Raw genomic sequence first — 13,317 nt, forward strand, 5'->3', positions numbered from 1 at the left:
ACATAATTATCCTCAAAGTAATCGAAGATTGGAGTTAGATCTTCCGCAACATTTTATATAGGTGACAAAATATCGTGGTGACAAAAGTGAATCGGTGACAAAATGTTACAGTGACAAAATGTAATGTGTGACGAAATCACCTGGTGACGAAAAATCGGTGACGAAAATACTGCAACCCTGTTTGATAGACGTGGAAAAGAATGTAAGTACTAAATAAGAATTTTTTCCAGAAAAATACATTTATTTTCGAACTTCTTGATTAAATTTATTTTATTTCATTATTACATTTAAAGCTACCGAAGTAACTTAGAAGTAAGACGCTGGTCTCATAATCCAAGGCTGTGCTATGGTGTGGCTTCAAACCCTACTTGGGGTGATTACTTAGTTTTTATCGAGGTTTTCCACAACTGTTAGACGAATATCAGGTGATTTCTTGATATAACTTCGTCAAATTCCATCTGGCTGTCACCAATTCCATCGATGGCGCTAGATAACCAAGCAGTTGTTACAGCGTCGTCATATAACCGTTTTAAAAATTGTTATATTTTTAAAAATGCTTGGAACGTTACTTTCAATTTCTGCTATTTTTTTTCAGCAGCGTTAACAAATATTTATGTAGTATAATTTTTATAAAAACAATGGTAATAATTAGTAACTAAGGGCTTAAATGGTTTATTCCAGTAATTTAAGTAGACTTATAAGTGAAAACATTGAAAAATCAATGTAAATGTGCTCATATTTAGATTGTAATAGCACAGTAAGTTACACCTATAATTTTTAAAGCGTTATAATGAATCTTTTAGAAATATTTTACGATGTGATACTTAACTTTTAGATACTAGTACGTAGTTTCTTCTCTGCTATCTATAATATATATTATATGAAACATATTGTTACATTTGCATGTCGTGATCTAAATATACCTCAATAATAAATTGTTACGCAGCTAAAATTTTGTATGGGCTTTCACAACTGAAGTATGTAGGTACGTTAAAAGTACATTTTTATGATGATATTGATGTAAGAATTGCAAGCGTTTTAACAGAAGTTATGAATTTTAATTAGAGTGGATTTTAGTAGTCAAATAACAAATTGGACCTAAATAATCAATGGAATACTATTATGATAGTGTAGTTTAAAGAGTATCTTATTAATGACTGCTAGTAAAAATAATCTTCTTGTATAATTGTTTTTCTTGATAGTCTATATTTGCGCGCATAATATTATTGTATATTATTGTTTATTTTTCGACACTTTATCAACTGCGGTGATTGTCCAGCATCTGAGTAAAATGAAGGTGATAATGCCAGCGAAAGGAGTCCAGTGTCCAGCGCCGAAAGTTACCCAGTATTTGCTCTTAATGGGTTGAGGGGAAACCACGGAAAATATCTTAACCAGGTAGCTTGTACCAACCAGGATTTGAATCCGGGGCCTCTCATTTCACGGTCACACATGCAAACCGTCTTAAAATTTAATACAAATGGAGTAAATAACTGAATGTATGAATGGATTAATGAATTTTATTAACGAGTACCCTACGTGATAAACAAGAACAGGATTGAGTATATACAGGGTTTTTCAAAAGTAATTCATAATGTGTTTTATAATTAGACGGGAAGTTTTTAAGAAAAGTGCTCAGGCACATCGAATCCTATTTCTTAAAAGGATTTATTTTGTAAATGTGAATATTTCCTCTAGTAAATCTTGCAGAGCTATGACGTCATCGAATAAATTTTAAAATTAGAACATATGATTTTTTTCACATTTTCTGAAAGAACGTATTTGAAATTGTACAGTCTTGAAAATCTCACTTATTTAATTGAAGTTGATGTCTCTCCACACGACAAGAAAGAAAGCTAACACAATTTCACTAACTTTCACACAAACATGTCATCAGGCAATTGATTTTACTAACAGTAAACAATAAATAATTAAATTAATTTAATTACTCAAAATGTCCTTCACTGACAAGGCAATGGCTATGGCGAAATACATCTTCTATCATAGCTGGCGGTATTTCTCTACATTCTATTCTTATTCTGGTCTTCAACTCGTTCATGTCACTAGATTGCGTGGCAAAGACCTCACACTTCACGTAACCCCATAAAAAGAAATCAAGCGGAGACAGATCAAACAGGCCATCGACATGTCCTCTTCTTCCAATCCTTCTATTGGGAAAAACTTTATTCAGGTATTACCAAACAGTGACTGCGTAATGAAGAGGAGCACCGTCCTGTTGAAACCAGATTTGGATGTAGAACAGCAAGGGCTGGTATAAGATCACGCAAAAACTCCAAATACCTGTCGCCGGTAAGAGACTCGTCGAAGAAATAAGAGCCCAAGACTCTGCATCCTACAATTCCTTATAAATCTGTGCTTCAGTGGCTGGTCATGATAATATCTTTGAAAAATATTGGAGTGCAAGAGGTCAAATGACTTTATTGTCAAATGCCTGGCATTAGAAAACAACAACAATTCCTGCCCAAACATTTACCTTCTGGGGGTATTGTGTAATGTGATTCTGTTATTCAGTTTGGATTATTTCCCCACCAATAGCTGCAGTTTTGCTTGTTCACCTCTCCATTGTGGGAAAATGTAGCTTCATCACTAAAAAGAACATTTGTTACCAAGTTTGGATCTTGGTCACAGAAAATAGTCATTCCCTCGCAGAAGTGCAACCTTCTATCAAAGTGTCTCCCATTAATTCTTATACGAGTTGAACTTTATAAGGGTGGTACCTAGTACGATGCAGTATTCTCCAAGCAGCTGTTTTCAAAACACCAAATGTAGATTCTAAATCACTGAGAATAGAATGTGGGTTCTCATTTACCTTCAGTAAAATGTCAAGTTTCAACTCCTTGTCGGTGGATGGTCTACCAGATCTTCTTATGTCTCTGATATGGCCTTGTTCATTGACTTTAGCTTCTGATCTACTCACAGCTGACTGAGAAATAGGTGCTCGATTTGGATGGGCTTCATTAGAAAATATGAACACTTTCTGTTGCGTACGTCTTCTGTCACCAAATCCTATTATCATTATCTTTTTATATTCTCTCATTTTCTATTAAACCATCTTTATTTTTAGTTCAGTTAAATGCAACAATATCACTATCTAAAATTAATAAATTTAAAGGAAATCAATGCAAAAATAATAATAAGTATTCACGTGAATAACCTAAAGAACAAGAATAAATTCCAGAATAATAATATATTCCATGTTGACTATAAGAATAAAAGTATAAAGTATAAGCAGCACTAAAAAAAGACAGAAAAATTAAAGTGTACATAGTTAATCATTTAATAGTCTAATCTCACCTAATAAATTTAATGAAGAACTGCTTTTCAAACGCAATGATTAACAAATTTATCAACAATTAAAAAGTTGTCACAGCAACATACACTTATTTACAAAACAAATGAAGGTGTGGAGCGATGAAAACGAGAACGTTCTTTCAGAAAATGTGAAAAAAAAAACTCGTACGTTCTCATTTAAAATTTTATTCGATAACGTCATAACTCATGCAACAATGTCTACAGAAAATATTCATATTTACAAAATAAATTCTTTTAAGAAATAAGCTTTGACGCGTCTAAGTATTTTTCTTAAAACACATCATGCGTTGCTTTTGAAAACCCCTATATGTATATGTAAAATGGTAATATACTGTGTAAATGAATAATTTGACGAGTTAAGGACTGAATTGAGGACTGAAATAGTGGAGAAGCAAGAGAATTAGTTTGCGAAAGGAAGAAGGGAAAAAAATATTACTAAAATCTACGCTCGATACTCGAAACTTCGTAAGGTTTCATAATATTAATTGAAATTAAGTAATCTCTCAGCTAATAGGTCATTTGTCTCACCCCGATCATTTTGTTATTTATTTTATCTTCACAGTTAAGGCGTGGTCTAGCAATTTCCAAACTATTTTAATAACAAAGAAAGATAAGATCTTAACCAAGAGGTTCCTGTTGACCATATGGAAGGTAGTTGCTTCTTTCCTTTAGAGACTCATAACATAGATGTCCCGACCTGCTTACTGACTGGTGCTTAACCCGTGCTTCTGCATTGACCAATGGTTTATTTCGCTTATCCCCGTGCCGATCCGTATTTAGCGAAGCGGAGGACAGCGAACCATCCGTGCCCCGTGTGCGGCAAGCACTATGTCAACGAGGGCAGTCTGAGGAAACACTTGGCATGCCACCCAGAAACCTCGCAACTTACCACGTCCCTTCGGATGTGGCCCTGTTCGGTGTGCCAGGCTGTGTTCACTCATGAATCAGGTAAGCAGCTTCTTCATTCATCTGTTAAACAAAAGACGAACTAATTACAACATAATGTCTTACAAATTTTAGCACACTGAAATACAGTTGTAGCTACAGTTCCCGCAATGTTTCTTGAGCGGTGAAAAATATGCTATCTTACGAAGCAATTGTTAACTTCTAGAAACTTACCCTCAAGCTGCGTGAATAGAATAGTAGATATTCATTCGTAGTTTTTCTCCCCAAAGGCAGGTCCTTCACTGAATACCAGCATTCTCCAATCTTCCGTCTTTTCTTTTTTTCTCTTCGTCTCCGCATATGAGGGTTTAAGCTAGAAAATACATAATTATCGCAAAAATTCACTAATGAAAATTATATTTGTGCAAATTGCGAATTGCTTGTGCAATATTATAAATAATTGTACAGAAAGATAAAATTAATAATGTATGCAAAAACAAAAGCTTATGTAATTTGTTTCTTGGAGTTTTATTACTTTCAATCCATCTTATCACACTCTAGGAATATAAATTTATATAAGTAAATCGTTAGACGTTGTTTTTGTTTATTGACATTTCTGGCTTTGACACAGAGGCCGTTTTAGGGTCTTATACGCGCAGGGTGCCCTCTCCAGCCATTGTACATAAATAATAATAAAAATATATTTACATAATATATGACACTATTTCTGGCATAAGTGCCAGTAGGTGTGTGAGTGCAGTGACTGATTCCTTTTATTTTGGTGTAGGCCTAATTTGTTAATTGCGATATTTAAGGAATGGTGAACAGGAGAAGAGTTCGGGGTAAAATATATCAGCTGATAGACAACGTTAAGGTATTATATTGGGAGATTAAGAGAAAAGCAAGAAATTGGGAAGACTGGGAAATGCTGGGTTTGCAATTAAAGACCTGCTCTTGGGCAGAACACTGTACATACATACATACATACATACATACATACATACATACATACATGCATACATGCATACATACATACATACATACATACATACATACATACATACATACATACATACATACATACATACATACATACATACATACATACATACATACATACATACATACATGCATGCATGCATACATACAGTCCACACCTGTGGAGTAACGGTTAGCGCGTCTAGCCGCGAAACCAGGTGGCCCGGGTTCGATTCCCGGTCGGGGCAAGTTACTGGTTGAGGTTTTTTTCCGGGGTTTTCCCTCAACCCAATATGAGCAAATGTTGGGTAACTTTCGATGTTGGACCCCGGATTCATTTCACCGGCATTATCACTTTCATCTCATTCAGACGCTAAATAACCTAAGCTGTTGATAAAATAAAAAATACATACATACATACATACATACATACATACATACATACATACATACATACATACATACATACATACATACATACATACATACATACATACATACATACATACGTACGTACATACATGTAGGGTATGCTTAGAATCAATTACTGCTGAATTTACATCACATTAAAATACGTTATTTTATGGGCACTCTAAACATTGAAATTCTTTACTAGTAGGCCCTTCAAGAATTATTGTTAGCAGAGTGCTAACTCTTTTACTGAAAGGCGGTTTCTAATTCCAGTTTTTACAAAATTCATGCAACTGTATCATCACTCGCAATTAACAATATGCGATGGAATTATATAAATCAATTAGAAGAAATTATTCACTTAACTTACATAAATTGCACCAACTGTTTGAAATCAATTCCTGAACATCTCTTGCTCAATACCTTTTTGAACATTGCCCATGCCATTAGAATTTCATTTAAATTCAAATTAGTTCAAACACATATCTGATTTCATTTTCTCCGTTACCATCTTCATTTCTGAAGTCCAATAGGCCTATGGTTGTCGCATTTTTGCACATGTACATTCAAAGTTTGTTGCATTTTTAGAAGTCGAGCAGCAAAATGCGACTGTGGCTTAAACCCTGCATATATCTTAAAGTGATCTATCATCTGATATCTTCTTGTCCCGAATTTTTCTCCCGTTCTCCATTCATTCCAGTATATCCTTCATTAGGCAGTTTCTTCTCAGCCATCGCCCAGCCAATTACTTTCCTCTTCCTGATCAGTTTCAGCATTCATTCATTCATTCATTTATTTTATTCCATAGATCTTACATGAGCAATGAAGCTTTAAGATGTGGAACATGTCAACATTTTACAATATTACAATTAGAATTTTTACAAATTTTTATAGTTTTACAATTTAGTAATTTTCTACAATTTTGTACAATTTTTTTTACATTTTGGCGAGATGTAGTGAGATGAGATGAGGTCCGAGGATTCGCCAAAATATTACCCGGCATTTGCCTTTTCGGTGGGGGAAACCTCGGAAAAACCCAACCAGGTAATCAAATCAAAGGGGTTGATGCCAAGGACTCGCCATAGACCATCCGGCTTCAGTCCCACAGTCAGCATTATTCATTCTTCACCCACTGTTTCTAGCACAGCTTTATTTCTTATTCTGTCTGTCCATGTCACACGCTTCATTCCTTTCCCTATTAAAAACTCCTTTATCATTGCTATCTCCTTTAGACTTCTACCAGGATCTGATCTTATTACTTATAGTACACCTGAAGCTATCCACTTGTTCTATTGCCTCTTTTCGAATTCCCACATTTAACTTATACTATTTTTCTTCCGATAATCATGTCCTATGTCTTGTTTGCATTTATCTTCATCCCATACTGTTCACAACTGTCATTTACCTTCCGTAGCATATCCCTTACCACCATCTCTTCAGCTAATAACGCAATATCGACAACAAATCTTATACACTTTATTCTTCTTCCTCCTACTAATATCTTTCTCATGATCTGAAAACAGTTCTTCACTTAATCCTCCACGTAAGTGTTGTATAGGATAGGTTATAAAGGGCATTCTTTTCATACTCCTCTCCCCATTCCACTTCCCTGTGACATTTCTTCTCATATCCTGACGTAGACTCGTTTTTTTTTTGTCATAGGCTATAGATTATTGACTAGCCTCCTTTCTTTTCAATCTACAACATTTCTCTTTTCAAAATTCCAATAAGTTTATTCCTATTCACTGTATCAAAAGCCTTTTCCAGGTCCACAAATACTACGTATACTTCTTTATTTTTCTCTAAGTATCTTTCGCCGATTGTTCGGAGCAATCCAATTGCATCTCTCGTACCTTTTTCCGTCCTGAAGACAAACTGCTCTTCTTTCAGCTATCCTTCCAGCTTAGAATGTAAACTTCGATTCTGGATTTGCAGGAGAATCTTTGCCGATATCAGGCTGATAGTCCTGAACTCATTACATTTCTTGGTATCATATTCACTGTTAAATTAATACATCACTATGCAATTTAATGTAATTAACAATCTCCGGATTGTACCCAGTTCTAAAATAATACTTGTTGAGAGAAGAATTTAGCACAAATAGGGGCCATCTCTTACCGAGGTGTATGCATAAGTTTATAAGAGCAGTTGCAGGATCGGTATAAAATATTTATCACAAAATTAACTCTGTATTCACAACTAATAGGTTTATTGTATTAAAACGAAAGTTATTTAAATTTCTCAATCATTTGGATGAGTAATTTGTTTTTCTGCATCATGGACCTATTCACATTTAATTACTCCTTACAATAATATTTAACCTGATTCATAAGATTTATATAGGAAAGTCGCTTTGAAACTTTTACCATTTGGCAATCCGGATTTACCTCAGCAGTGATTTTCAATGCAGTTTGCTACATCTGTCCTGGGTGATATTTTTATGACACATATCTTCAAAATCATACTAAATGGCATTTTCCGTTTATTTCTTTATTAATATATAGGCCTAATTTTTTTCTGTTATTAGTTTTCATTCGAGAAACTGCTCTCAAATATTTTAGATAGTCTCAAATAACCTATATTTAGCAAAAATTATTTCCATTTAGCCTAGTTTTATATGATTATCGTAGATTGAGCTTTACAAGATATTATTTAAAATTGCTACGTGACGGTTTTTATTTTAATTATTTGTTTACAATATATGTTTTTTTAGCTCCTAAAGTAATTGTATTTATAACCAGTTCCCTACATCCTAGATGACATTAACACAATATTAAAATTGCTAAAAAAATATGACATTTTAATTTTTTTTTTTTTTTTTGGAAACGAATATCTTCAAATTTTTATTTGTTCTACTTTCTTCAACTCTCTAACTCTATCCCTCTTTCATCTATTTTTTTTGGAATATCTATTTTTGCAGTGCCTAAAATATTCTGCATTTATAAACGTTATTTTCATTGTACTTCCCTTCATACAGTATATCCTGGCATTAATATACTTAATAGAAATTTCATAATAATTTATTAATTTGTTGTTACATACAATTCTCCAGTCGTTTTACTTTCTTTTGCTGTTACACATGGCAGATTCTTTTAATTACTTTTGTGCCTATAATGAAATTTCTCTCAGATTTATTTGATTTATATTCATTAATAAATCAATAATTCTTAACATTTCGTCACTTCAACCACGTTTCTGTTCCTTTAAATTCTTCATATTTGTTGCACTTCATTCTACTGAGCATGTCTGTGATATATTTTATTTCTCAGCCTTCCTCTTCCTTTCTTGCCAAGAATTTTCCCCTCTAATATATAAACTAAAAATATGTTGTGTCTTATTATTTGGCTGATGATTTCTATTTCTCTTTTAACGTGTAACGTCCTATAATAAAATAATAAATGAAATAATTTGATGGTACGTTTTGTTAAGTTGACGTCCTTCGACATTGGGGTACCTTAGAAATAAGTACGTCATATGCGAAAAAAACACAAACGTGTGAACTGGCCCATTCCTATACACATGAACAGTCCACGTATATGTATACATAACTCAATTGAGAGTTTATGGGTGGTTGCAAAATACTAAAAATTAAAATGTTATTCAGTTGTGTGAGATCTTCCAGTAGTTCAAAGTTTTGAGTACAGTAAAGGTATTCTTAAATAAAGACATAGGGTATATAAATCTTACAATAAATTGTATTCATTTATCTAATTTCATCATTCTACGTCCTGCATAGATCTTGCGCTCAATCATAGACATTTCCTCACATTTACCTTCACTTTTTAGTTAGTTTTCACTTTTAGACTCCTTTTGTTCACGTTGTTTTCATATTCTGACTCCTTTTATTTTGATTAGTTCTGAACGTAAAGTCCTTTTATTTCACACTGTCTTCATATTTTTATTCCTTTATTTTAATTGGTTTTCAATTTAAACTAATTTTATTTTACATTGTTGTCATATTCTGAATTCTTCATTTTAATTAGTTTTCAAAATAAACTCATTTTATTTCATATTCTGATTCTTTTATTTTAGATGGTTTTCAATTTAATCTCATTTTATTTCGCGTTATTGTCATATTCTGATTCCTTTATTTTATCGGTCTCCAATTTAAACTCATTTTATTTCATATTTTTGTCATATTTTGGTTCCTTTATTTTAGTTGGTTTTCAATTTAAACTCATTTTATTTCACATTCTTTTCATATTTTGATTCCTTTATTTTAGTTGGTTTTCAGTTTAAACTCATTTTATTTCACATTGTTGTCATATTCTGATTCCTTTATTTTAGTTGGTTTTCAGTTTAAACTCATTTTATTTCACATTGTTGTCATATTTTGATTCCTTTATTTTAGTTGGTTTTCAGTTTAAACTCATTTTATTTCACATTGTTGTCATATTTTGATTCCTTTATTTTAGTTGGTTTTCAGTTTAAACTCATTTTATTTCACATTGTTGTCATATTTTGATTCCTTTATTTTAGTTGGTTTTCAGTTTAAACTCATTTTATTTCACATTGTTGTCATATTCTGATTCCTTTATTTTAGTTGGTTTTCAGTTTAAACTCATTTTATTTCACATTGTTGTCATATTCTGATTCCTTTATTTTAGTTGGTTTTCAATTTAAACTCATTTTATTTCACATTCTTTTCATATTTTGATTCCTTTATTTTAGTTGGTTTTCAGTTTAAACTCATTTTATTTCACATTGTTGTCATATTCTGATTCCTTTATTTTAGTTGGTTTTCAGTTTAAACTCATTTTATTTCACATTGTTGTCATATTCTGATTCCTTTATTTTAGTTGGTTTTCAATTTAAACTCATTTTATTTCACATTCTTTTCATATTTTGATTCCTTTATTTTAGTTGGTTTTCAGTTTAAACTCATTTTATTTCACATTGTTGTCATATTTTGATTCCTTTATTTTAGTTGGTTTTCAGTTTAAACTCATTTTATTTCACATTGTTGTCATATTCTGATTCCTTTATTTTAGTTGGTTTTCAGTTTAAACTCATTTTATTTCACATTGTTGTCATATTTTGATTCCTTTATTTTAGTTGGTTTTCAGTTTAAACTCATTTTATTTCACATTGTTGTCATATTCTGATTCCTTTATTTTAGTTGGTTTTCAACTTAAACTCATTTCATTTTAGTTGGTTTTCAACTTAAACTCATGTTGTCATATTCTGATTCCTTTATTTTAGTTGGTTTTCAACTTAAACTCATTTCATTTCATGTTGTCATATTCTGATTCCTTTATTTTAGTCGGTCTTCAATTTAAACTCATTTTGTTTCACATTGTTCTCATATTCTGATTCCTTTATTTTAGTCGGTTTTTCAATTTAAACTCATTCTATTTCAGATTCTTTTCATATTCTGACTCCTTTTATTTTAGCCAGTTTTCAATAATTTAAACTCATTTAATTCAGATTCTTCTCATTTTCTGACTCCTTTTATTTCAGTTACCTAGTTTTGAATTTAAAATCGTTTTCTTATTCTGAGTCGTTTTATTTCAATAAGTACCTATTCACATTGAGAATCCTTTTGTTCAGTTTGTTTTCATAATTAAACTTCTTATATTTTAGTTACTTTTTACTTGCACTCCTTTTATTTGAGGTACTTTTTATATTCAGACTACTCTACTTCAGTCTTCATATTTACACTCCTTTTATTTCAGATTGTTTTCACATTCATACCTGTTATATTTCAGTCAGTTTTCATATTTCTATACTCTCTTCATTTCACGTAGCTATTTTCACCTATGCGCACTAAAATTAAGACTAGAATATTAGCTTATTTTTCTACCGAATATTATTTACAGTTAATGCTCACATTTAGATCTAAATATAAGATGGAACATAATGCATTGCAAGACTAAATATGAAAACAGTTAATTAAAATTTTACTTTTAAGAAAATGGCAATGGATTTGAGGAGAAATTCTACGATTACGTGTAATGGGAATTAGGGTAGCTAATGGAATTAGTATTAACACAATTTACTGTAAGATTTAAGTGTGTATAATGAACTGAAGTAAATAAACTATAAATAACACTAAATCCCGTAGTAGTAGTAGTAATAATAATAATAATAATAATAATAATAATAATAATAATAAATAATAATAATGCGTTAACAGAATGTATATTAAGAATCTTGGTTGGGACAAGTTACCTGATTGAGGTTTTTTCCGGATTTTCCATCAACCCATCAAGAGCAAAAGCTGGGTAACTTTCGGCGCTGGACCCTGGACTCATTTCGCTGGTATTATCACCTCCATATCACTCAGACGCTAAATAACCGTCGAAATTGATAAAGCGTCATAAAATAAACCGATAAGAAAGGGAACAAGTGAAAAACAGTGTTCAGCGACGGGCAATTAACACTTAACCAAAGGAAACTTTTAATAGGAAAAAGAGATTTCTGCGGATCTTCGGAAAAATAATAATTAAGAAAGAGACTAGTGAAGTGCTTTGTATGTAGTGTGCCATTGTGGTGCAGAAACATAGACATTTCGACGAAGCGAAGAGAAACGATTAGAACCATTTGAAATGTAGATTTGGAGAAGAATGGAGTGTGTGAAATAGATATGAGAATGTACCGTAAATATTGTTATTGTTATTTATCCATCTGTATGTGAGTAATATCAATATTGTATTAACTTTCAATAATTACACACGCATTGTGTACGCGTCTGTTTCGCGTTCATGCCAAAACGCAACTGACTGACATTACATTTATGAACATATTTCAACCCCTCATGGATTAGAATAAACTCTTCCTAGCAGGATATGTATATATGCGAACTCCCTTTGTGTAGGTCTACGTATAAGAATGGACTAGTTCACATTGCTGAGTTTATCGGATATGACGTGAGCATTTCCATGGCGACCAGTGTCATTTTCGTTCCAGCAAATCCTTTCATATTTACTAGTATTGTAGATGTTGAAGTTGCAACTCAAAAATGTCAGAGTAGATTACCACTGAACTTTTCAATTTCTCCTTACTGCAATTTTACATTTACGTATTTTGCCTATCAATTTTCAAACAATTGTAAGTTTTCATTCATTGTATTTTCTTCGATATACTTCGATCATACTTAGTTATACTAGCCGATTATCGTATTATTTATTTGCCAAATAAACCTTTTTTTCTCTATAAACTGACATTTGCCAAAAAATATCATGTTCTATTATTTCTTGTATGTTCTTCAATATACAGCTTATTATAGCCTACTTTATAAATAAACTCCTTTTCTTGTACACATTGCTTACATCATTTGCTGACATTTGTGGAACCCCAACGATTCTCCATCATAATTTATTCATTCATTACGAGTGTAATTTGGGTCTATCGCCTGTGGTGCACTCTGGACAGTCTCTGACGAATTAAATAGTCTACGCTTCTCGGCACTAGCGACATCTATGAGCCACGCTCGTAGAGTCGGGGCGAATAACAGCAAGTTAAGATCCCTGCTTTTGACAAAAAAGAAAACTATCACTTCCTGTTCGTATACTTTTGGGGGAAAATGGTTGTACTCAGCTAATACATCGGAATCAAAACAAAATTAGAAATCATTAAGATAATTTTACCAAATAAGTTTAATAACTCTATTGCCTTACCTGTTGTTTCTGTTAACACATTCTGGTTCATTACTTGTAATTTCCATAAGCTATCCTACTTTAGAACTGCTTTCTGGTTATTTCTTCAGTA

General features: G+C 32.2%; 1 protein-coding gene across 10 annotated transcripts in view; it reads left to right on the plus strand.

The window, feature by feature from the left end:
• dati (datilografo) overlaps positions 1 to 13,317 on the plus strand; it is an 811,390-nt gene that overhangs the window by 786,700 nt on the left and 11,373 nt on the right. For 9 of the 10 annotated variants that reach the window (XM_069846942.1, XM_069846937.1, XM_069846944.1 and 6 more), the window contains one exon: positions 4,114 to 4,281. The exons of the other annotated variant lie outside the window; for it this stretch is intronic. In XM_069846942.1, the coding sequence (XP_069703043.1) occupies positions 4,114 to 4,281 (168 nt within the window). The remainder of the gene's footprint in view (positions 1 to 4,113; positions 4,282 to 13,317) is intronic. 10 annotated transcript variants of the gene reach the window in all.

This window comes from Periplaneta americana, chromosome 15 (genome assembly GCF_040183065.1).
Source record: "Periplaneta americana isolate PAMFEO1 chromosome 15, P.americana_PAMFEO1_priV1, whole genome shotgun sequence".
NCBI classification, from domain to species: domain Eukaryota; kingdom Metazoa; phylum Arthropoda; class Insecta; order Blattodea; family Blattidae; genus Periplaneta; species Periplaneta americana.